The sequence below is a fragment of the Papio anubis genome, chromosome 18 (assembly GCF_008728515.1).
Source record: "Papio anubis isolate 15944 chromosome 18, Panubis1.0, whole genome shotgun sequence".
Taxonomy (NCBI): Eukaryota; Metazoa; Chordata; class Mammalia; order Primates; family Cercopithecidae; genus Papio; species Papio anubis.
This window is the reverse complement of record NC_044993.1, coordinates 53,668,210-53,690,805: the sequence shown is the minus strand read 5'-3', so window position 1 is coordinate 53,690,805 and position 22,596 is coordinate 53,668,210. Positions and strand designations below refer to the sequence as shown.

Genomic DNA, 22,596 nt, shown 5'->3' with positions numbered 1-22,596 from the left:
CACTGTTTAACCCAGTACAGTCCCTTAATGTAGAATGAGAAACCACAACATATTTGCTGCAGAGAAGCACTAAATTAGTATCCATATGCACGTTGATATTAGAGCATAAGAAATCAGTAAACAAAATTTTAAAACGAAGTGCCATAAATTGAAAGAAAATTAACTCTTTTTTCCCATATGCAAGTCTCTTTCAGAATAGACTAATGAATCCAGTAAGCTTGTGTTTTGACAGTGGAAATTTTATATGAATGTACTTAATATAAAAATCTATGCTTCAGCTTTTTGTTGAGCCTTGTTTTATAATTCTTAACTAAAAAGGATGCAGGAATTTAGTAAAATTCTTTTTAAATCTGCTCATAACAGTTAGACAACAGATTTTGACATAGTGTAATGTTTAGCAAACTTGTCATTGAAAAACTACAAAGATAATCGTTCTTTTCTTTTTCAAGACGACAAAAGGAGCTTCATCTTTCAAGATAACCCATGGAATTGAAGCAGTTGGTGGCAAATTAAGGTTTGTTAAATAAGTAATAGAAAACAGTGAAAATGCCAGAAAATATTCAATTGTAAGGGAACTTTTCTCTGTTATCAAGGAGGTTGAGGATTTCTTAAGTAACACAAGAAGGAAAAGACTGATGAGTTTGAGTACATCAAAATGTAAAACATCTTTATGTCTTAAAGTAAAAATTTAAGTAACTGATGGGAATAGATATCTGCAATATATAGGCATACCTCAGAGACATTGCAGGCTCTGTTCCAGACCACCACAAAATATCACAGCAAAGCAAGCCATAGGAATTTTGTGGTTTCCCAGTGCATATAATAGTTACGTTTACACTATACTGTGGTCTACTAAGTGTACAATGACATTTTATCTTGGGAAAAAAGTACATAACCTTTTAAAATATTTTATTGCTTTAAAAATGTTAACAATTATCTGAATCTTCAGCAAGTCATAATCTTTTTGCTGGTGAAGGGTCTTTCCTCCACGTTAATGGCTGCTGACTGATCAAGGTGGTGGTTGCTGAAGGTGGTGACTGACAATTTCTTCAAATCAGACAACAATGCAGTTTGCTGCATTGATTGACTCTTCCTTTTATGAAAGATTTCTCAGTAGCATGAGATGCTGTTTTTAGCCATTTACCCACAGAACTTCTTTCAAAATTAAAGTCAGTTGTCTCAAACCTTACCACTTTTTTATCAACCGAGATTATGTAATATTCTTTGTTATCATTTCAACAATGTTCACAGCATCTTCAACCAGGAGTAGATTCCATCTCAAGAAACCACTTTCTTTGCTCATCCATAAGAAGCAATTCCTTATCTGTTCAAGTTTTATCATAAGATTGCAGCCCTTCAGTCACATCTTCAGGCTCTACTTCTAGTTCTCTTGCTCCTCCCACAATATTTGCAGTTTCTTCTCCCTCTGAAGTCTTGCCTCTCAGAGTCGTCCATGAGGGTTGGAATTGGCTTCTTCCAAACTCTATGTTAATGTTGATACTTTGACATCCTCCCATGAGTCACAAATCTTCTTAATGGTGTCTAGAATGGTAAATCCTTTGCAGAAAGTTTTTAAATTTACTTTGCCCAGATCCATCAGCGTCTTCACTGTCAGTGGTAGCTATAGCCTTACAAAATGTATTTCTTAAATAATAAGAGATGAAAATAAAAATTACTCCTTGATCCATGGGATGCAGAAGGGATGTACTATTAGCAGCCGAAAACAGTATCAGTCTCCTTCTACATCTGCATCAGAGCTCTTAGGTGACTAAATGCATTGTCGGTGAGCAGTAATATTTTGAAAGGAACCTTTTTTCTGAGCAATGGGCTTAAAATACTCCATCAACCATGCTATAAACAGATATACTGTCATCCAGGCTTTTTTGTTCCATTTACAGAGCACAGGCACAGTAGATTTAGCATAATTCCTAAGGGCTGTAGGATTTTGAGAATGGTAAATGACCTCAACCTAAAGTCACCAGCCACATTAGTCCCTAACAAGTGTCTGCCTGTCCTTTGAAGCTTTGAAGCCAGGCATTGACTTTAGCTATGAAAGTCCTGGATAGCATCTTCTTCCATTGTAAGGCTGTTTTGTCAACATTGAAAATCTGTGGTTTAGTGTAGCCACCTTCATGGGTGATCTTATGTAGATCTTCTGGATAACTTGCTGCAGCTTCCATATCAGCATTTGCTGCTTCACTGTGTACTATTATATTAAGAAGATGGCTTCTTTCCTTAAAGCTCATGAACTAACCTCTGCTAGCTTCAGACTTTTCTTCTGCACCTTCCCTCTCTCAGCCTTCATATAATTGAAGAGAGTTAGGGCATTGCTTTGGACTAGGCTTTGACTTAAGGTAATGCAGTTTGATCTATCCAGACCACTAAAACTCTCTATTATCAGCAATAAGGCTGTTTTACTTTCATATCTTTCATGTGTTTGGTGGAGTAGCACTTTAGTTTTCTTCAAGAACTGGACTGGTGCAAGAGGCTTAGCTTTTGACCTGTCTCTGTTTTTAACATGCCTGCCTCACTTCCTCAGAAACTTAATCCTTTCTAGCTTCTGGTTTAAAGTGAGAGACATGAGACTCTTCCTTTCACTTGTATACATAGAGGCCATTGTCAGGTTATTAATTGGCCTAGTCAATATTGTTGTGTCTCAGGAGTAGGAAGGCCCAAAGAGAGGAAGAGAGACTTGGGGAACAGCCGGTCAGTGGAACAATCAGGACAGAAACAGCATTTCTTTCTTTCTTATTTATTTATTTATTTTAAAGACAGGGTCTTGCTCTGTTGCCCAAGCTAGAGTGCAGTGTTGCAGACATATCTTATTGCAGCCTTGAACTCCTGGGCCCAAACGATTCTTCTCCCTCAACTTTCCAAGTAGCTAGGACTACAGGCACATGCCACCATGCACAGCTAATTTTTTATTTGTTGTACTGATGGGGGTCTATGTTGCCCAGACTGATCTTGAACTCCTGGCCTCAGGCGATCCTCTCACCTCAGCCCAGAGTGCTGGGATTACATAAGTGAGCCACCATACCCAGCCCAGATTTTTTATATATTGTGTTGTCAGTGGTAAAGATGATAGAGAATGTCTCATTCTGCCAATAGGTTTATAAATTGATACATCCACTTAGGAAAGAATCAAGGAATATCTAGTAATACTGAAAAACCCCACAGTTTTTAATCACATGCACAAAGATATTCTTTATAAAGACTGGAAATGATCTAAGTATCCATCTTTAGGGAAGTGGATAAAGTATGACAGTCATGATGAGACCACTACACGGCCATTACAGAATGAACTAGATCTGTACATCAGTATAGCACAGCTGAAGGACAAAATAGTGTGTGAACAAGCAGGTTTCAAGATTTTTTTAAGGTATAGTTTTTAAAGCAGAAAAATACTATGTAGTGCTTATGATTGTAGTTTCCAGAGTGGGAGAAAGTGAGGGAATTGGCCTTGAAAGGGTACGAAAAGATCTTCAACTTTATTTGCCATTTAAAAAAATTGTGGTCAAATGTATGTAACATAAAATTTATCTTCTGTTTTTTTTTTTTTTTTTTTTTTGAGACAGTCTCGCTGTGTCGCCCAGGCTGGAGTGCAGTGGTGTGATCTTGGCTCACTGTAACCTCTGCCTCTCGGGTTCAAGTGATTCTCCTGCCTCAGCCTCCTGAGTAGCTGGGATTACAGGTGTACGCCACCACACTTGGCTAATTTTTGTATTTTCAGTAGAGACCAGGGTTTCCCCCTGTTGGCCAGGCTGGTCTCAAACTCCTGACCTCAAGTGATCTGCCCACCTCAGCCTCCCAAAGTGCTGGGATTACAGGTGTGAGCCACCGCGCCCAGCCCAAATTTATCATTTTCTTAAGTGTGCAGTTAAGTGGCATTTAGCAACCATCACCAACATTCATCTCCAGAACTTTCCTATCTTCTCCCACCTGAAACTCCAACTCCTGTTAAACAATGGCTGCTCATTCTCCCCTCCCCTCAGCCTCTGGCAACTGCCATTCTCTTTTCAGTCTCTACAAATTTGACTACTCCAGGTACCTCATAAGTAGAATCATACAATATTTGTCCCTTTGTGACTGGCTTATTATGCTTAGCATAATGTCCTCAGGGTTCATCTGTATTGTAACATGTGACCAGATTTCACTCATTTTAGGGTGGAATTATTTGCTGGTTTTTTAAAAATTTTTCAATTTTAGTTGATGAGTATGTGGAGTTTTGTTGTATTATCGTTCACACCTTTTATACTTCAGAAATTTTCTTTCCAAAGGAATTGGTTGATACAACAGAAGATTATGAGGGAAAGCTTACTATCCTGATTCAGATGATTTACTGTAGTTTATTTTCCAATTCAGTGTGACCGCAACAAGGGAAACCATGGCTTACACTGTGGAATGCCTGCGGGGTGATGTGTAAGTACCTGTGTGTGTTTAGGACTTCTGCTTTGAAAGAAATGCTAAACTGCTCACTTCTGGTCTTTGTAATGCATCCTTATGACCTCTGACTTCCATTTTGGATTATTATTCATAAACCGCTCATAAACACTGTGCTTACCACAAGGCCTAAAGTTTCACATTGAGAGCGTTACAGCTATGTAGAATCTCAAATGTTAGTTTTACGTTTTTGACTCGTAATTCTTATCTCGATGTCTTCTGTAGTGATATTCTAATGGAGTTCCTGCTCAATGTCACCACAGCACCAGAATTTCGTCGTTGGGAAGTAGCTGACCTTCAGCCTCAGCTAAAGATTGACAAAGCTGTGGCCTTTCAGAATCCGCAGACTCGTAAGTACATTTCCAGATCACATTTGTTTTTAAGATACTGGGTTTTTTTAGAAGATCAATTTATAGAAGAGAAAAAAAATGCTGTCAAAATTTATTTTTTTATTTTTATTTATTTATTTTTTTGAGACAGAGTCTCACTCTGTCACCCAGGCTGGAGTGCGGTGGCACAATTTTGGCTCACTGCAACTTCCGCCTCGTGGGTTCAAACAATTCTTCTGCCTCAGCCTCCCGAGCAGCTGGAATTATAGGTGTGCACCACCACACCTGACTACGTTTTTGTATTTTTAGTAGAAACAGGATTTCGCCATGTCGGTCAGGCTGGAGTTCAGTCTTGAATTCCTGGCCTCAAGTGATCCACTCATCTCAGCCTCCCAAAGTGCTGGGGTTACGGGTGTGAGCCACCATGCCTGGACAAATGTTTTACTACTTGAATTTGAAAATACATTTTTCAAAAATTTGTTATTTAGATATGTTATTCTTTTGTTTCTAAACATTTATAATCATTTTTCATATTTGATGGTAAGTAAATTGTAGGATCCTAGAAGTTTTTCCTGTTTCCTTCCCAATGTTTTGTTTTTGTTTGTTTGTTTTTGAGACAAGGTGTTGCTTGTTGCCCAGACTGGAGTGCAGTGGCACGATCTCACTGCAGCCTGAACCTTCTGGACTCAGGTGATCCTTCTGGACCTCAGCTTCCTGAGTAGCTGGGACTACAGGCACACACCACCACACCCTGCTAATTTTTTTTTTTTTTTTAATAGAGATGAGGTCTCACTGTATTGCCCACGCTGGTCTTGAACTCCTGGGCTGAAGTGATCCTCCCACCTCAACTTCCCAAAGTGCTGGGTTTACAGGCATGAGCCACTGTGCCTGACCCCCAATGATTTTTAAAAGTTGTTTTGCTTACACCAAATTCTGCACCAGTGTATTGCTGCTGCTGTTATTGCTTACTGTTGTATTGCTATTATTGTTTAGCCATCTGCTCTTTATTGAGTCTTTCCAAAGTAAGTAACTTAATTTTTTTAAGTAGGAATCTTTTTTGCATTCATATTTTATGTTTATATAATGTCTGATTATATAATCCTGACAAGTACAACTGGTAATACAAGTCTATAAACAAGTGCCGCTGACTCCTGGGAGTCATTCAACTTCTGGTGGCGGCAGAAATGTGCAGGTAGAGCAGAAATAGGTCAACTCAGTGGCTCAGCATGGGACAGGCTCCACATGCTGGCCTGGTGACTGATGTTATTTCATGGTGATGCTTGGTGTCACAGAGGAGCGTGATCTGTGTCGCTCAGGATTTCTACTGAAGAAATAGATAGAACAGTAAAATTTTAGAAAAGATGACCTGTGTGTCCAGAGTGGCTTCTTCCCCACTGGCGGCAGTGAGACACCAGCCTGCATCTATTCTGTCTGAACAGTTACTGTGTGGTCTCCTGGCTGGTTTCTGCCTCCAGGTTTACATCTTGAGTCCATCTCCCACACGGCCATTACAGCGACCTTCTGACATGAAAGTAAGCCTTCTTATTAGCTGTAGGATAAAGTCTAAACAGCATATACATATATGGCCTTGCATGATCTTACCAGCCCACTTCTCTTACTTCATGCTCTACCCTCTTCTCCTCCCAGCTGCAATTCCCATTTGAATCAAATTATTGTTATACTTTAAGCCTTTGTTTTGTCTGCTTCCTACGCCTAAATTGCTGTTCCCAAATGATTTCCCCAGGGAAACACCAGCTCATTCTGTAAGATGGATCCCACATATGACTTGTATTAATTGTTTTCTAATTCCCACTGCCCTTCCCTTGTACCTCTATTGCACTTTTGACACACTGCCGACATTGCACCCATAATACTTTATTTCACAGGTTTTCCTCTTAAAATTTGAGGGCAGGCCTTGTATGTTCCACATCTCTGTATTTCTAGCATCTAGCGCAGTGCCTCTCATAGGGAAGTTGCCAGGTAATGAGCAACTGAAAGAAACACTGCAGGCAAAAAGGCATTGAAGCAAGAAAGCAGGGAAAGCACCAAGCACCACGGAGGAGTAAGTCCCAGTGGAAGCTCACATTGGTCCCCTGAAAGCTACCTGACAACCTCCTTATTACCTAGAGAGGAAACCTAGAAGTAAGTAAAATTCAGATTAAATGACTTGTGCTAGGTCACATGGCAAGATGACAGCAAAACCATAACTAGATGGGGACTTCCTGAAACCCAGGCCAATATACCTTTCCAGTGATACCAGCTAGGTTAAAGTTAGAAAAGTGGTTTAGGTGGACTCCAGTATATAGAAGCTGCTGCCATGTAATCTCTTTTTTTCCTTAGCACATTCCACTGACAGAAACTGGCAGTTACTAGAGGTTAAATAATAATAATTTTAAGTCCTCTTAACATATGAATGCCAGAAGATGACCAAATTTGTATAGGCTTGTTGCTTTCTAGGTTTTAAAAACGTTGTCTTTACTGAAAGTGCATTTCCCTAAATGCTTCTTCACTTATCTCACAGATGTCATTGAAAATTTGCATGCAGCAGCTTACCGGAATGCCTTGGCTAATCCCTTGTACTGTCCTGACTATAGGATTGGAAAAGTGACATCAGAGGAGGTACCAATAAAACGTATTTTGAAATGTACTTGTTTTTCACATTAAATTGAACATCTACCATTTCAGGTTTGTTGGTTAATTTTTCTTTTTGTCTTCTAACTTTAAGAAATTCAATGTGCTTGCTTTTTCATCCGCCTGCTTTTTAACTAAAATTTTATCTGAGCAATTCTTGTATATTCTTTAAGAAATGTTTTCATAAAAAAAAAAAAAAAAAAGAAATGTTTTCATGATTAAAGGGACATGATCATTAAAAAGTAAAATCAAGCAAAATGAAGGAAAAGAAAACATCTCACATACCTAAAGGCACTCAATGTTAATACCTGGTATATTTTCTTCTAAACCCTTTTCTGTGTGTATGTATCTTTTTTGTTTGTTTGTTTTAAATATGGGGTCTCGCTGTGTTGCCTAGGCTGGTCTTGAACTCTTAGGCTGAAGCAGTCCTTCTGCCTCTGCCTCTCAAAGTGCTGGGATTACAGGCATGAGCCATTGCACCCAGCCTGTGTATCTTTTTTAAACAGTATTTAAATGTTTAAGTAGCATAATAGGGGCTGGGCCCAGTGGTTCACCCCTGTAATCTCAGCACTTTGGGAGGCTGAGGCAGAAGGATCACTTGAGGCCAGGTCAAGACCAGCCTGGGCAACATAGCAAGACCCTGTCTCTGAAAAAAAAAAAAATGTGTGTGTATACGTACATATATATAAAATAGGTCCTTTGACTAAGACTCTTTGGTCTCTCTGAATTCGTAAATAAGACTTGAGCCCACTTCCTTAGCTCCGGTTCCATCCTCGCTCGCTCATTCACATTCTTTGGCACACCAGCCTCCCTTTGCTGGCTATTGGGGTTTGTCACATGCCACAGCCATATATGTGCATCTTAGAACTTTGTTTCCAAAACATGAAACATTGAATGCTAAATCTACAAGTATAGGTATGTGCATATAATCTTCATTTCCTATTCCTACCACCCAGACCCAAAAACAAATTTTATCAAAAGACATTAAGAGAAAAATTTGGAATTATCAACACCTTCAAAGTATATCTGACTCAAAAATTTAAGGTTTTTATTCTCGTTTCATTCCTAGTTAGCTGTTACAGAAAACTAAACTGTATCCCTTCTCTTTTTGACTTATCAATTAATAATTTGATGCCTTCCATTCATATGACACTTTTATTTAGAAATTTTAACTTATATCATCCAACTTGAACAGGCAGCAGTTTTTCATAAGATTGGACTCTAATGTTTTGAAATTTTTTAGAAATCAAATTCACCCTCATGAGGATGTGTCATTAAGACAACTAAAAGAGTAGACATAGCAAAGGTTTATCCACAAGGATAGCTATTGTAATATTGTTTTATAATTGTGAAAAATTAGAAACAAGTTAATATCCAGCATTAGGGAACTAGTTAAATAACTTATAGAATGGAACAGTATTCAACCATTCAAAAATACTAGTTGATACGTAAAACTTCACAGCGTATTGTCACATAAAGGCAATTTACGAATTAGGACATCCCAAAAGGTTCCATTTTTTTTTTAACAAAAGGTATGTATGTATGCATTATAGACAAATACCAAGATGTTAACTGTGATAACTTGGTTATCTCAAAGTTAATGGTATTTTTTAAATGTGTCCCTAGGCTAAAGGAAACTCTAAAGAAATTGGCGCTAGAATACTTTGAGCAATGGCAGCATCAATAGAAAAACATCAATAGAAAAAAGAGTATGACTTTCCAAGGTGACTCTATAGATATAGACACCATTCATTATAGGGCACGGATTATGATAAATTGATTAAAAGTTCAGTTTCATTACTTTAGCCCAGAGATTCTCAAACGTTATCACTTTCCTTCCTGAGGAGCCTTTCCAGCCATTTTTTTCTAAACCTCTTACTTTTAATACCACAGATACAGTTTATGTATTGTATATTTGTACTTTATACATAAAAGTAGTGAGTTTTTTTTTCTTAGTTACCCCAAACCAATTTTCACCCATCTGGAAGGGATAGCATTTCTGTTGAAAGTACATGTTTTAGCCCTACTTTTGTATATTAAGCCTAACATGATAGTATAAACCAGTGATCACCAAGTCTCGCCAATCTTCAGATCGCCTGAGTGGTTGATTGGATGGATGGGTAGTTGGTTGGTTTTAAATAAGAATTCTAGGATTCCACATTTAATATTTTGTATCAGTCTATAGAGTAAGTCCCAAGAATAGGGGACAGTGACTGTTTTTGTTTTTCAAGCTCTCTGAGTAATTCTGTGATCATACAGTTTGGACACCCTGGTATAGACAATGACTTCATGGTCAGAAAAGCTTTGTAGAGATTGGCTTCAAAGATGGATGAGAAGGGTGTTGTGGTAAAACTCTGTTAGCCCTGTTATAGAATGTTAATAGTGCTCCATTACTACCGATATAAACACAAAAGAAACCTGATACACTACGTAAGCTACATTATAATAAAAATTATAGTCCATTTTTTCAAGTTTAGGCCAGTGTATGCTCTAATTTCTTTTTGTTCCTTTTTTTTTTTTTTTTTTTTTGAGACAAGAGTCTTGCTCTGTCGCCTAGGCTAGAGTGCAGTGGCACAATCTCAGCTCACTGCAACCTCTGCCTCCTGGGTTCAAACAATTCTCATACCTCAAACCACCCAAGTAGCTGGGATTACAGGCATACACCACCACGCCTGGCTCATTTTTGCGTTTTTAGTAGAGTCAGAATTTCAGGGTGTTGCCTGCGCTGGTCTCAAATTCGTGGCCTCAAATGATCTGCCAGCCTTGGCCTCCCAGAGTGCTGGGATTACAGGCATGAGCTACTGCACCCAGCCTCTTTTTATTCCTTTTATAAATAACAGCTTTATTGAGATGTAATTCCCCATACTATACAACCTATTTAAAGTGTACACAATTCAGTGGTTTTCATTATATTCACAGAGTTGTGCAACCATGACCACAGTTAGGTTCTAGTTCTTTTAAGCAATGGTTTTTATAATAAAATCCCAGGGTAATTAACTTCAGTACCATGTAGTTTATTACAGCAGCTTATAAGGCTAAGTATTTTCTTCCAAAGTGTACTTTTATGTTTTTACAGCTTTTTATATTTATGCTAATATAACCTAATAAGTGTTTTTAACTTCCCCAGTTACATTACTTCGTTCAGAACCATTTCACAAGTGCAAGAATGGCTTTGATTGGACTTGGTAAGTTGAGTATTGCCTGCCTATCAGTTTGCTTCCTTAAGAGCAATTCCTTAAACTAATTATGTGAACACAGGATTGAACAAAATTTGAAAACTTGAGCCTTCTATTTATGTCAGACATTGCTAGTCATTTGTTTCGGAAAGCAGAATCCAGCATTTAAATTTGTAAACCTCTGGCTTTAAATTCTTTACAGTATTTGTAAAACCTGTGACAAAGGTGAATTTCTCAAAGCAAAGAGCTTTCACAGACTGTTTTTTTAAAGGAAGTACAGCTTACTAGAAAAACAGGCAAAGGGCATGAGCAGACAGTTCATGGGAGAAATATGTTTGTATAAGTGTAGCCAACTATCTTTGTTTTAAATGATCAGCCTCACTAATAATTAAGAAAATTTTAATCTGTGATATTGGCAAAATTAAAAGATTGACACTGCCCAGAATTAACCAGAGCATAGAGAAATAGGCACTCTCACAAATTGTTAGTAGGAATATAAACTAGTACATTTTGGGAGACCTTTTTGAATATATCTGTTAAAATTCTAGGCTGGGCATGGTGGCTCATGCCTGTAATCCTAGCACTTTGGGAGACGGAGATGGGCAGATCACCTGAGGTCAGGAGTTCAAGACCAGCCTAGCCAACCTGGTGAAACCCCGTCTCTACTAAAAATACAAAAATTAGTCGGGCATGATGATTCAAGCCTGTAATCCCAGCTATTCGGGGCGCTGAGGAGGAGAATCGCTTGAACCCGGGAGGCAGTGATTGCAGTGAGCCGAGATCATGCCACTGTACTCCAGCATGGGTGACAGAGCGAGACTCTTTGTCTCAAAAAAATAAAATTCTAAATGTTTATACTCGTAGACCCAGTGACTTTTAAGAATTTGTCTTACAGAAACATTAGGTCAAGTTTACAAAATAGTTGCATGAGAATATCATTTGTAATATTTTTTGTTTTGTTTTGCAAATAACAGCTTAAGATATTATTTACTCGCCATAAAATTCACCCTGTTGAAGTGTGTAGTTCTGTGGTTTTTAATAAATTAGCTATTACCACTACCTAATTTCAGGGTGTGTTCATCATCCCCCGCAAAAGCCCCATACCTGTTAGCAGTCACTCCCCATTCTCATCTTCCCCCTGCCTGTGGCATCGCCTAATCTCTTTTTTTTTTTTTTTTTTTTTTTTTTTTTAAAGAAATAGAGGTCTCATTCTGGAGCACAGTGGCACAATTATAGCTCACTTGAACTTCTAGGCTCAGGTGATCCTCCGACCTCAGCCTCCTAAGTAGCAATAATCTATTTTGTCTCTATAGATTTGACTATTCTGGACATTTCATATAAATGGAGTCATACAGTATGTGGCCTTTTGTAACTGGCTTTTCTTACTTAGTATAATGTTTTCAAGGTCCATCCATATTGGAGCATATGTCAATGTCTCATTCCCTTTTATGGCTCAAGAATGCTCCATTACCACATTTTGTTTCTTCATTCATTGGCATTTGGGTTGTTTCCACTTTTTGGCTGTCGTAAATATAAACATTCATGTGTACGTTTTTCTTTGGACACCTGTTTTTAGTTCTTTTGGTTATGTCTAAGAATAGAATTGCCAGGACATATGGTAACTCTGTTTAACCATTTGGGGAACTGCCAGACTGTTTTCCAAAGTAGCTGCACCATTGTACATTCCCACCAGTAATGCACAAAGGTTTCAATTTCTCCACATCCTTACCAACACTTATTGTCTGTCTTTCTGACTATGACCATCCTACTGGGTGGGAAGTGGTCATTGTGATTTTGGTTTGTTTTTCCCTAATGACAAATGACATTGAACATATTTTCATGTGCTTTTTGTCCATTTGTATAACTTATTTGTTTTTTGGTTTTTTGAGACAGAGGCTTTCTCTGTCGCCCAGGCTGGAGTGCAATGGCGCAATCTTAGCTCACTGCCACCTCCACTTACCAGGTTCAAGCAATTCTCCGGCCTCAGCCTCCCGAGTACCTGGGATTACAGGTGCACGCCACCATTCCTGGCTAATTTTTGTAATTTTAGTAGAGATGGGGTTTCACCATGTTGGCTGGGCTGGTCTCGAACTCCTGAGCTCAGGTGATCCACCTGCCTCGGCTTCCCAAACTATTGGGATTACAGGTGTGAGCCCCCGTGCCCAGTCAACTTTGGAGAAATGTCTATTCAAGTCTTGCCCATTTTTTAATTGGGTTTTTTTTTTTAATTGTTGAGTTGTAAAGGTTCTTTATATATTTTGGATACTCAAGCTGTTAGCAGATATATTATCTGCAAATATTTTCCTGCATTTCATGGGTCCTCTTTTTACTTTCTTGATATAGTGTTCTTTATGGACAATGCAATGTTGTTTTAAGAGCTAACTATTAGAAACATGCTAACGTCCATCAGGAGGGGACTGATCAAATAAATGGTGGTACAGCCATAGAAAGGGATTCTTTATAACCATTAAATATTTGATGTAGACTAAACTTAGAAATTTTTAAATTATGAAAGATCAGTTAGAAACAATATCAGTAGAATAACACCATTTTAGAAATAAATTGAGGGTAATATTAACTACACAGAAAAAAATTCTAGATGAATAGTAATACTAAGTATATAGTAAATAGTTTAGTAATAGTAAACTATAGTAAACTGGGTATCTCTGGGAGAGTGGCATTATGGCAAGAAGACTTACTTATTTCTGTAATGTTCGGATTTTACAATCGTATTTTTAAAACAAAGAAAAAATATTTTACGATTGTGTTTTAGTAATTCTGGTTCTAGCTTTGTTTTTGCTTTTGTTGAAACAGGTGTGAGTCATCCTGTTCTAAAGCAAGTTGCTGAACAGTTTCTCAACATGAGGGGTGGGTTTGGTTTATCTGGTGTGAAGGCCAAATACCGTGGAGGTAAGCATTTCCTTCTATTAGGGTTAATTTATCAGAAGGGCGTTTCCCCACTAGAATAGCATGTTGAGGTGGAATAGGCCTGAATATTTACTATTCAACAGTCTCGGCATAGAATTGGATGACTTGGATGTTGTATTTTAAGTATATGTTTTGTGTGTGTTTGGGGACAGGATGGTATGGGGAAAGCACCGAGCCACAGAAAAGACTCATGGGTTAATACTGTATTGTAGGAAATAGTGAAGAATGAAACCAATGGTGAACAAGCCATTTTCTTCTTCCCTCTATCCTTAACCTGGCCTCAGGTGAAATCCGAGAACAGAATGGAGACAGTCTTGTCCATGCTGCTCTTGTAGCAGAAAGTGCTGTCGCGGGAAGTGCAGAGGCAAATGCATTTAGTGTTCTTCAGCATGTCCTCGGTGCTGGGCCACATGTCAAGAGGGGCAGCAACACCACCAGCAGTCTGCACCAGGCTGTTGCCAAGGCGACTCAGCAGCCATTTGATGTGAGTCTGAACAGTTGGTATCTCTCCTTTTGCTTTCAAAGGCTCAGTATTTGAGATGTAATTCTGATAATCTACTCTTAAAAAGTAAGACAAACACACAGAAAATCTTTGTACAATTGAAGACATAGCCAGGCTTGATGTTAGTATATTTGAGGGTCTATCAGAAACTCACTGGCTTTTCTACTTTGTCTATTACTTGTCATTAGTCATATAGAAAGAGGAATTTAATGCTTAGAAATAAAGGGAATCTACATATCCATTCCCTTTAGAATAAAGTTGTAGATATTAAACTTTCCCCTGGATTCTAACTAGTCTTTTTTTCTAGATTTTCTTCTGTCCCCTTCTGTTCTTGTGGCTACTTCCTGAATCTCACTATTCTTTGTTTTCCAACCAAGTGGACAATATGAACACCAAGAAATTGTTTACAGACTCACTCCTTCAGCTTGAGATTAAATTTAAAAAGAAAAATGAGAGGCTGGGCACAGTGGCCACGACTAAAATCCCAGCACTTTGAGAGGCTGAGGTGGGCGGATTACTTGAGGTCAGGAGTTCGAGACCAGCCTGGCCAACATGGTGAAACCCCCATCTCTCCTAATCCAATGAAGTAATTTAATAGAAATTCCTAGTTCAGAACTTGGCCAGAAATTTGTAGGACGGCCTCAGAATTACAATTAAAGAAATTGAAGTCCAAGCCAGCTGCGGTGGGTCACGCCTATAATCCCAGCACTTTGGGAGGCTGAGACGGGCGGATCACGATGTCAGGAGATCGAGACCATCCTAGCTAACACAGTGAAACCCCGTCTCTACTAAAAATACAAAAATTAGCTGGGCGTGGTGGCGCACGCCTGTAGTCCCAGCTACTTGGGAGGCTGAGGCAGAAGAATCACTTGAACCCAGAAGGCGGAGGTTTCAGTGAGCCGAGATTGTGCCACTGCACTCCAGCCTGGGCGACAAAGCGAGACTCTGTCTCAAAAAATAGGAAAAAAAAAAAAGAAATTGAAGTCCATTCTTTTTTCTTTTTTGTTTTTTTTTTTTGTAGACGGAGTCTCGCTCTGTCGCCCAGGCTGGAGTGCAGTGGCCGGATCTCAGCTCACTGCAAGCTCCGCCTCCCGGGTTCACGCCATTCTCCGGCCTCAGCCTCCCGAGTAGCTGGGACTACAGGCGCCCGCCACCTCGCCCGGCTAGTTTTTTGTATTTCTTAATAGAGACGGGGTTTCACCGTGTTAGCCAGGATGGTCTCGATCTCCTGACCTCGTGATCCGCCCGTCTCGGCCTCCCAAAGTGCTGGGATTACAGGCTTGAGCCACTGCGCCCGGCCTTGAAGTCCATTCTTATGCTTTACATGGACTGAGCCAATGGTTCTCCAAGTTTAATGTACATAAGAGTCACCTGGAACACTTGTTAAAAATCTGGGCTCCCAGGCTACATCCACAGGGACCTGAGTCAGTAAGTCCATTTCAGGAATCTGAAAGTCTGTATTTTTAATAAGAACTCAGGTAATTTTTACATAAATGGTCCACATAAACACTGTAAATTGGGTTCACCCTAGAGAGCTAAAAGCTCTGCTCAAACTAGATAGCAATATCCCTGTTATTCGGAGGCTAAACTCTTGATACCTTGGACATCTGGATAATGACCACTAAGCAGAAATTTTTCTCTTAACTTTTTGAATTGAGTGTATAAGAGAAATAAAAGTAAATTGGTGAGAAAGTCCCTACCAGCAGCAGAGAGAAGAAACCAGGTCTGCCTAATGCTAAAGCCCATCTGTATTATAATAATAATGTTTGTGGATTAGTGTTTGCATTAACCTTTAATCATCTAAAGAGGGTTAGAAAATACCCAGCATAAGGGAAAGGGAGCAGTCATTTTAGAAATATTTAAATGAAAAAACAAAGCCGTGATAGTTCTGAAAGATACAGAATACTTTAGTTCTCGACAGAACTGATTAAGTAAAATATTAATCTATTTTGTTTATACTGTGAAGGTCCAGGTTTTTTCTAGGCAAACTTAAAGAAATCGTGCCCTGTTTTACCTGGCAGAGTATCATACAGTAAAGTCTCATTATCTTTCAGGTTTCCGCATTTAATGCCAGTTACTCAGATTCTGGACTCTTCGGGATTTATACTATTTCCCAGGCCACAGCTGCTGGAGATGTAAGTTGCATACTCACCAAACTTCTTTCATGAACAAGTTATTTTCCCCCGCTGGCCATGAACATGTTTCCAGTTAAAATACGGAGTGTTTGAATGCAATGCAATGACTTATCAGAGCTCTGTATAGTATGATATCATTGAAGCATTATCTGCTATAGGGAAATTTACACATGTATACTAATGCTTCCAGGAAAGAGGAGAGAATTGCCTACTTGAAATTTTGGTTCTGGTTGGACAAGTTGCATTGAGTTGGCTCTGAAACATCTAAATTGAGAACCCAGGAGAGGGGAAGGCCAAGATGTTTATTTGCAAGTCTTCAGTATAGAGATTGTGTAGAAATCAGGGATATGTATGAATGATTGTAGGAAAAGAAAACTAAAGCTCAGTTTCTGGGAAAGAACATCATTTAAGGAGCAAGTGGCTAAGAAAAATGGCCCAGGTAAACAGAAAGAAAAAGAAGCTGTTATATTTGAAGGCTAGGAAAGAGAGAATGTTGAAGACCGTTTTGACCCACAGTGAAATAACATTCATTACCACTGAGAAGTCTGGTAGTTTCAGCAAACTAGGACATCATGGGTGATCTTAACAGTTTTGACTAGAGTAGTGGAAACTGGCTAAAATGTGTAGTGATTAAGGAATGAATGACAAGTAAGAAATGAGAGGTTGGTGTGGGCTAGTGGAGCTTAGACATTCAAGGAGCAGGCTGTTTTAGGAGAGTTTACACAGATTAAGTTGAAAGAGACATTCATACTGAACAAAAAGATCAGAGCAGATAGCGGAGACAGAAAATTATAAATGGCTCAAGTCTGAGAAAGGAATACGTGGGATCCAGCACACAAGGGGACTGTTTAGCCTTATAGACAGGCTAATATTGGAAGATATTGGGAATATGGGGAAGTAACGCCTCAGTGAGACAGGAGGCTAAGTCATGTTTTGACAGAGAAGGGAGGAAAGTTTAAAGAAAGTAGTGAAGTTTGGGACAAATAGTGAGGTACACAAAAAGTGGGTATTCGCTGTAGTATAGGTGTATCCTTGAAATCAGCAACCACAAATTCACAGTACAGTGAGTCAGCACTGTCATGTAATTTTTCCTCCGTTGCATTCACAAGCCTAATGGGGAAATGGAGGAGTTACGTATTAGGTTGGAACCGTTGCATTCACAAGCCTAATGGAGAAATGGAGGAGTTAGGTTGGAATCCTGCAAAGTGGGCAGGTCAGAAGTATGAAGATATGGCAACGGAGCTGGGAGCATTGGAGCATTGGCAAGAGTGATTAAAAGGATGATTCAGGGATCTAGGCTCAATAGAGAAGTGAAGCCAGAGGGGGCCTGATAAATTGAAAGACTGGACAAGTCAAGGAACTAGAAATCTTGATAAAGTGGAAGAATAAGGATAGTGAAATTAAAGACTGAGGTCGGGGTCTTAGAATTGAGGACTTCAGAGGTATGCAAATCTAGGCTATGATCAGGTCTGGGGTGTGGCTATGAAAATGGGCAGCAAAAATGAAGGGGAAACAGAGGTCCTAGAATTTAGGTGATGAGAGGGAAAAATAAGTAGCAGACTCAGCCAGCATTGGGATGGAGAAAATCATGGCCAGATTTATTTATTTATTCAACAAATATTTACTAAGTACCCACATCCCTGGAACTTTATTCTTTCTTTCTTTTTTAAATACCATGCAAGGATTCAGATTCCTTCTTGACTCTCGCTTTCAAGTATGGACAAGCTTTACAAATTGGCTGTGTATGGATTATTACTCGCTTCTTAGTGAATAGTAAGAGATAGCAGTATTAATGGCATGACACTGCAAGAGTCTGGAGAAGTTTTAAAGGTGCTTATTCTTTATGGGTGATTAGAAATCCATGTGTTTGGCCGGATGTGGTGGCTCACACCTATAGTCCCAACACTTTGGGAGGTTGAGGTGGGAGGATTACTTGAGCCCACACATCTCTACAAAAAAAAAAACTAAAACATTAGCCAGGCCTGGTAGCATGCACCTGTAGTCCCAGCTTCTTGGGAGGCTGGGGCAGAAGGATTGTGTACAAACAGCTGCCTTATGAACATAGGAAGAATAAGGAACCCATAGTGATGACAGCATTCCACGTGGACACTGTGCTGTTTGTCTGGAACTAACCTTCCATCTGTGTTTTTGCCTCAGTAAAGAAGCATGTCAGTGCTGCAGGAGACTCTGGTACTGACCACAGATGACCAACTTTTACTTATCTATCCTAGGTAATCAAGGCTGCGTATAATCAAGTCAAAACAATAGCTCAAGGAAACCTTTCCAACACAGATGTCCAAGCGGCCAAGTAAGTCTCAGTATTAACTGTGTTTTATGTTTTTGTTATTTGAAAGTTGTATTCTCTTCAGATTATAACAATATTACAATATATGCTCATAAGGACTGAGAAGCACAAAAAGCATAAAAAGAGAAACATCCCCATATCCTACCACCTAAAGATACAATTGTTAACATTTTGACCAGGCACAGTGGCTCACGCCTATAATCCCAGCACTTGCAGAGGCCAAGGCAGGTGGTTCATTTGAGACCAGGAGTTTGAGACCAGTCTGGGCAACATAGCAAGACCTTGTCTCCACAAAAATTAGAGAATAATTGTTAACATTTTTCTTAGTTTATTGATCACACATTTTTAAACATAATTGTTAATATTGTATGGATAGATGCTGCTTGACTTACACTGGGGTTACATCCTGAGAAATCCATAAATCAAAAACGCATTTAATACCCTGATAAACCAGTCATATAGCCAAACAATCATAAGTTAAACCACTGTAAGTTAGGACCATCTGTATACTTTTTTATCCTATTTAAATAGCATCCTTATTATAGAAGTTTGAAAATTACAAATAAAAGACAAAAATAATCTGATTCCCTACCAATGATTCTATGTTTTCATTGATTCAAATTACTAAAAATTTAAACAATATTCATTGGTGTGTCAAAATACACTTGTGCGTTTTCTGCAGTTATAAAGATATCTTTGGGCTTAAAATATTTTTGTATTTCATATTACTTTCTTGGTGTAGATTCCCAACTGAGTTAAGAGTTATAAACATAACGAAAGGCTCCATGTTAGAGTGCGTGTATGTGTGTATATTTAAATAATGCATTTGCCCAGGTGCAGTTGCTTATACCTGTAATCCCAGGACTTTGGGAGGCTAGGGCAGGAGGATCGCGTGAGGCCAGGAGTTCAGCCAGCCTGGGTAATGTGGTAAGACCCTGTCTTTACAAAAAGATATTTAAAACTAGCCAGGTGTGTTGGTGTGTGCCTGTAGCCCCAGCAACTTAGGAGGCTGAGGAAGGAGGATTGCTTGAGCCCAGGAGTTTGAGGTTGCAGTGAACTAAGATCGTGCCATTGCACTCCAGCCTGGGCAACAGAGCAAGACCCTGTCTCTTAAAAAAAAAAGGTATATATTTCTAAGTCACAAATCTAAAGAGATTGTACCAGTTTCTAATCACACCACCAGTATATAAGAGTACCTATTCTACAATAGTTTCTTTCTTCATTACTGATTTATACCCAAAACAGATCTGATTTTGTTTTGTTTTATAAGAAAGACTAAAATATTTGTCTGCTTTTTGGCAATTTTTAAATCCCCACTGTCCAGATTGAAAGTGTTAACAACACTCCTAATTCATTAGTAATTCGAGGGTTTCTCTAAAAGTTGGAAATCAATCTGCATTTTCATACAGCAGTTTAAGACATTTAAGTTTGACTCCATCTACTTAAGATAATTCCAAATGTGAATTTTGCAACTCCAGTGGTTGTTATGATCATTTAGTATTGCCCACAGGGGAAACATGACAGGGTGAATTACAACCCAGGATGGAACAACTTTTTAGCCATTTCTGTTCCCATTAGTATTGTTAAGTTTTGTTATGCTGAGCACACTACAAAATTGCATCTCTTGTATAAGTACAACACAATTTATTAAATATTGTATATATAAAACCAAGAATCAGTAGGATGCAGGGCTGCTTGACTGTACCAAAAACAAAACATGATGAGAATACATTTTGAAACACTGGATTTACTTAAGAAAAACCTAAGTTTTTCAAATTAATTTATTTAAGAGAAGGTATTTTCTTAATAAGTGTAACACAGTTCTTATAAGATATGGTGATATGTAGAAAGTAGAATTTTTATTATTAATGTCAAGATATGTTTTCTGCCATTTTGATGGAGTTGATACTTTTTCTCGTAAGGTTCTTAGTCTTCCTATAGTGAAAGAAAGAAAGTGAGGTGTCATTGCTGAAGGTACACACTAATAACCTCTTGGTAGTTTATTGCAGGTAAAATCATTTTTTAACTAAGCTGACAAAGTGGTAAAATTGTAGCATTAAATTGTAATTATGTTTAAATGGAAGTCTTGCTATAGCGTGTTAAAGGATGATACTTTGAGGTTTAAATATCGACTGTCTTATCAAACACTATGTCTATAAGTAATAAGTTTCTGGGAGAATTGTGAATTGGATTTTGTTTTATTTCAAGTGGATGCTTTTGTGCCCATATTTAAGCTGCTGTTGCTTACAAGACCTGTACTGCCCTTCCCTACCTGCCTTTTCAATCATACCTTGTGCTCACTGAGACAAATCTCAGCAAGAGGCAGGAGTTGCTTCACTAATCAAAACCTCACGTTAAAATAGTTTTACCTAGATCCAAGTTCTAGTCCAAAATCAAAAAGCAATCTCTGGAGTTTATTCAGTATAGTTTTGTACTGACAGCTTTGCAAATAGTAATATATACAGTACAGTACTTGGTGAACTGAAGAAATAGAATGGAGGCCATTAGCACTGTAAGTTGTTAGTTTGCCTGTTTACCAAAAACACGTTGAAGAGTTTTGGGGCGCATACCTTAAAATTGCCCTGTTTCACTGCATAAGAGGAACTGGCTTGACTCTACTTCACCCTTGGTGGAAACTAACAGGCCCTAAAAGAGGCAGCAACAGCTGAAGTGGATACTGCAGAAATAAACAGACAGCAGAAGCTCTTTCAGACACCCCCGAAACCTGCCAAAACTCACAGGTAATACAAGTGAAATGGTAGCATAAGAAGAAAATAAACATGAGAATCTTCAAACTGTAAGCATTGAAAGATATCCTCCATCCAAGAAGAGAACCCAGTTCATACAAGGAAAAGGCAAAAAGGAAAAGGTCAAGACTGTGACCTTTATGACACTGTGACCCCAGCCGTGGGCCAGGTGGAGTTGTCTGTGGTGACACCCCGGTTTGACCGAAGGGTCTTCAAGATCCCTGGTCTGCACACTCTAGCAGCCAGAAGGTAGGTTTATAATACACACTGTCCCCAACTTGCCATAGATCACCTTACAATTTTTCAACTTGGCTACAGAGCAAAACCATCGCAATTTCAGCTTCCAGTCATGGGTCACATAACGATGCGGATACGTTATGAGAAATGTGGTGTTAGGTGGTTTCATCACTGTGTGAACCTCATGGTGTACTTACACACATGTAGATGGTATAGCCTACTACACACATAGGTCTGTGTTATAGTCTGTTGCTCCTAGGCTACAAACCTGTACAGCATGCACTATATACTGAATACTGTAGGCAGTTATAACACAATGGTAAGTATTTGTGCATCTAAACATAGGAAAGGTACAGTAAAAATAAAGCACAAAAGATTAAAAAAAAATATGCCATTATAGGACATTTACCATGAATGGAGCTGGCAGGACCGAAAACTCCTGCTTTCAAGTGAGTCAGTGAGTGAGTGGTGAGTAAATGGGAAGGCCTAGGACATTACTGTGCACTGCTGTAGACGCTAAACACTGTAAACATATGCTACGTGAAATTTTTTTTTAATTGCACTACAGCATTATGTTGTCACTAAGTAATAGGAATCTTTCAGCTCCCTAATAATCTTACGGGACCCCATTATATATGTGGTCCATCATTGACCAAAAACGTCATTATGTAGTACATGACTATACTTGAATTTGATCTTTTCCTATGCTAGTGATATGCAGTACATGAGATAATCAATACTTTCTTATAAAATGGGCTTACATTAGATGACTTTTGCCCAACTGCAGGCTATTGTAAGTGTTCTGAGCACATATGAGGTAGGCTGGGCCAAGCTATGATGTTCGATACGTTAGGTGTATTAAATGCACTTTTGACTGCCATCTCAGTGGATGGCAGCCCTCTCACTGACAGCAGAGACATCTTCCTCACTGTGCCAGGGGGCAGGAAAAAGAGCATGCTGCGACTGGCCAGTGACGTGCAGAGGATCCACATTGCACAACCGGATCCAGAGGCCTTGGGAAGCATTAGGGAGCTCTCCGGCTGTCTCACTCAAATCTGTAGCAGTGTATGGACCCACAAATGGAGGCCAAAGTGGGCCCTCAATTGGACACTTCGGCAACCCTGACGAGACTTCTTCCCTCCAGACTTACTGTTTTAGTGTCAGGT

General features: G+C 39.0%; 1 protein-coding gene across 1 annotated transcript in view; it reads left to right on the top strand.

The window, feature by feature from the left end:
* The window catches only part of LOC101026315 (cytochrome b-c1 complex subunit 2, mitochondrial), a 31,601-nt gene that overhangs the window by 5,775 nt on the left and 3,230 nt on the right, over positions 1-22,596 (top strand). Inside the window, exons 4-12 of the mRNA XM_003916650.4 lie at positions 450-514; positions 4,363-4,419; positions 4,666-4,790; positions 7,291-7,388; positions 10,528-10,585; positions 13,391-13,486; positions 13,789-13,988; positions 16,061-16,141; positions 18,373-18,449. Coding sequence (XP_003916699.2) covers positions 450-514; positions 4,363-4,419; positions 4,666-4,790; positions 7,291-7,388; positions 10,528-10,585; positions 13,391-13,486; positions 13,789-13,988; positions 16,061-16,141; positions 18,373-18,449 — 857 coding nt within the window. The remainder of the gene's footprint in view (positions 1-449; positions 515-4,362; positions 4,420-4,665; positions 4,791-7,290; positions 7,389-10,527; positions 10,586-13,390; positions 13,487-13,788; positions 13,989-16,060; positions 16,142-18,372; positions 18,450-22,596) is intronic.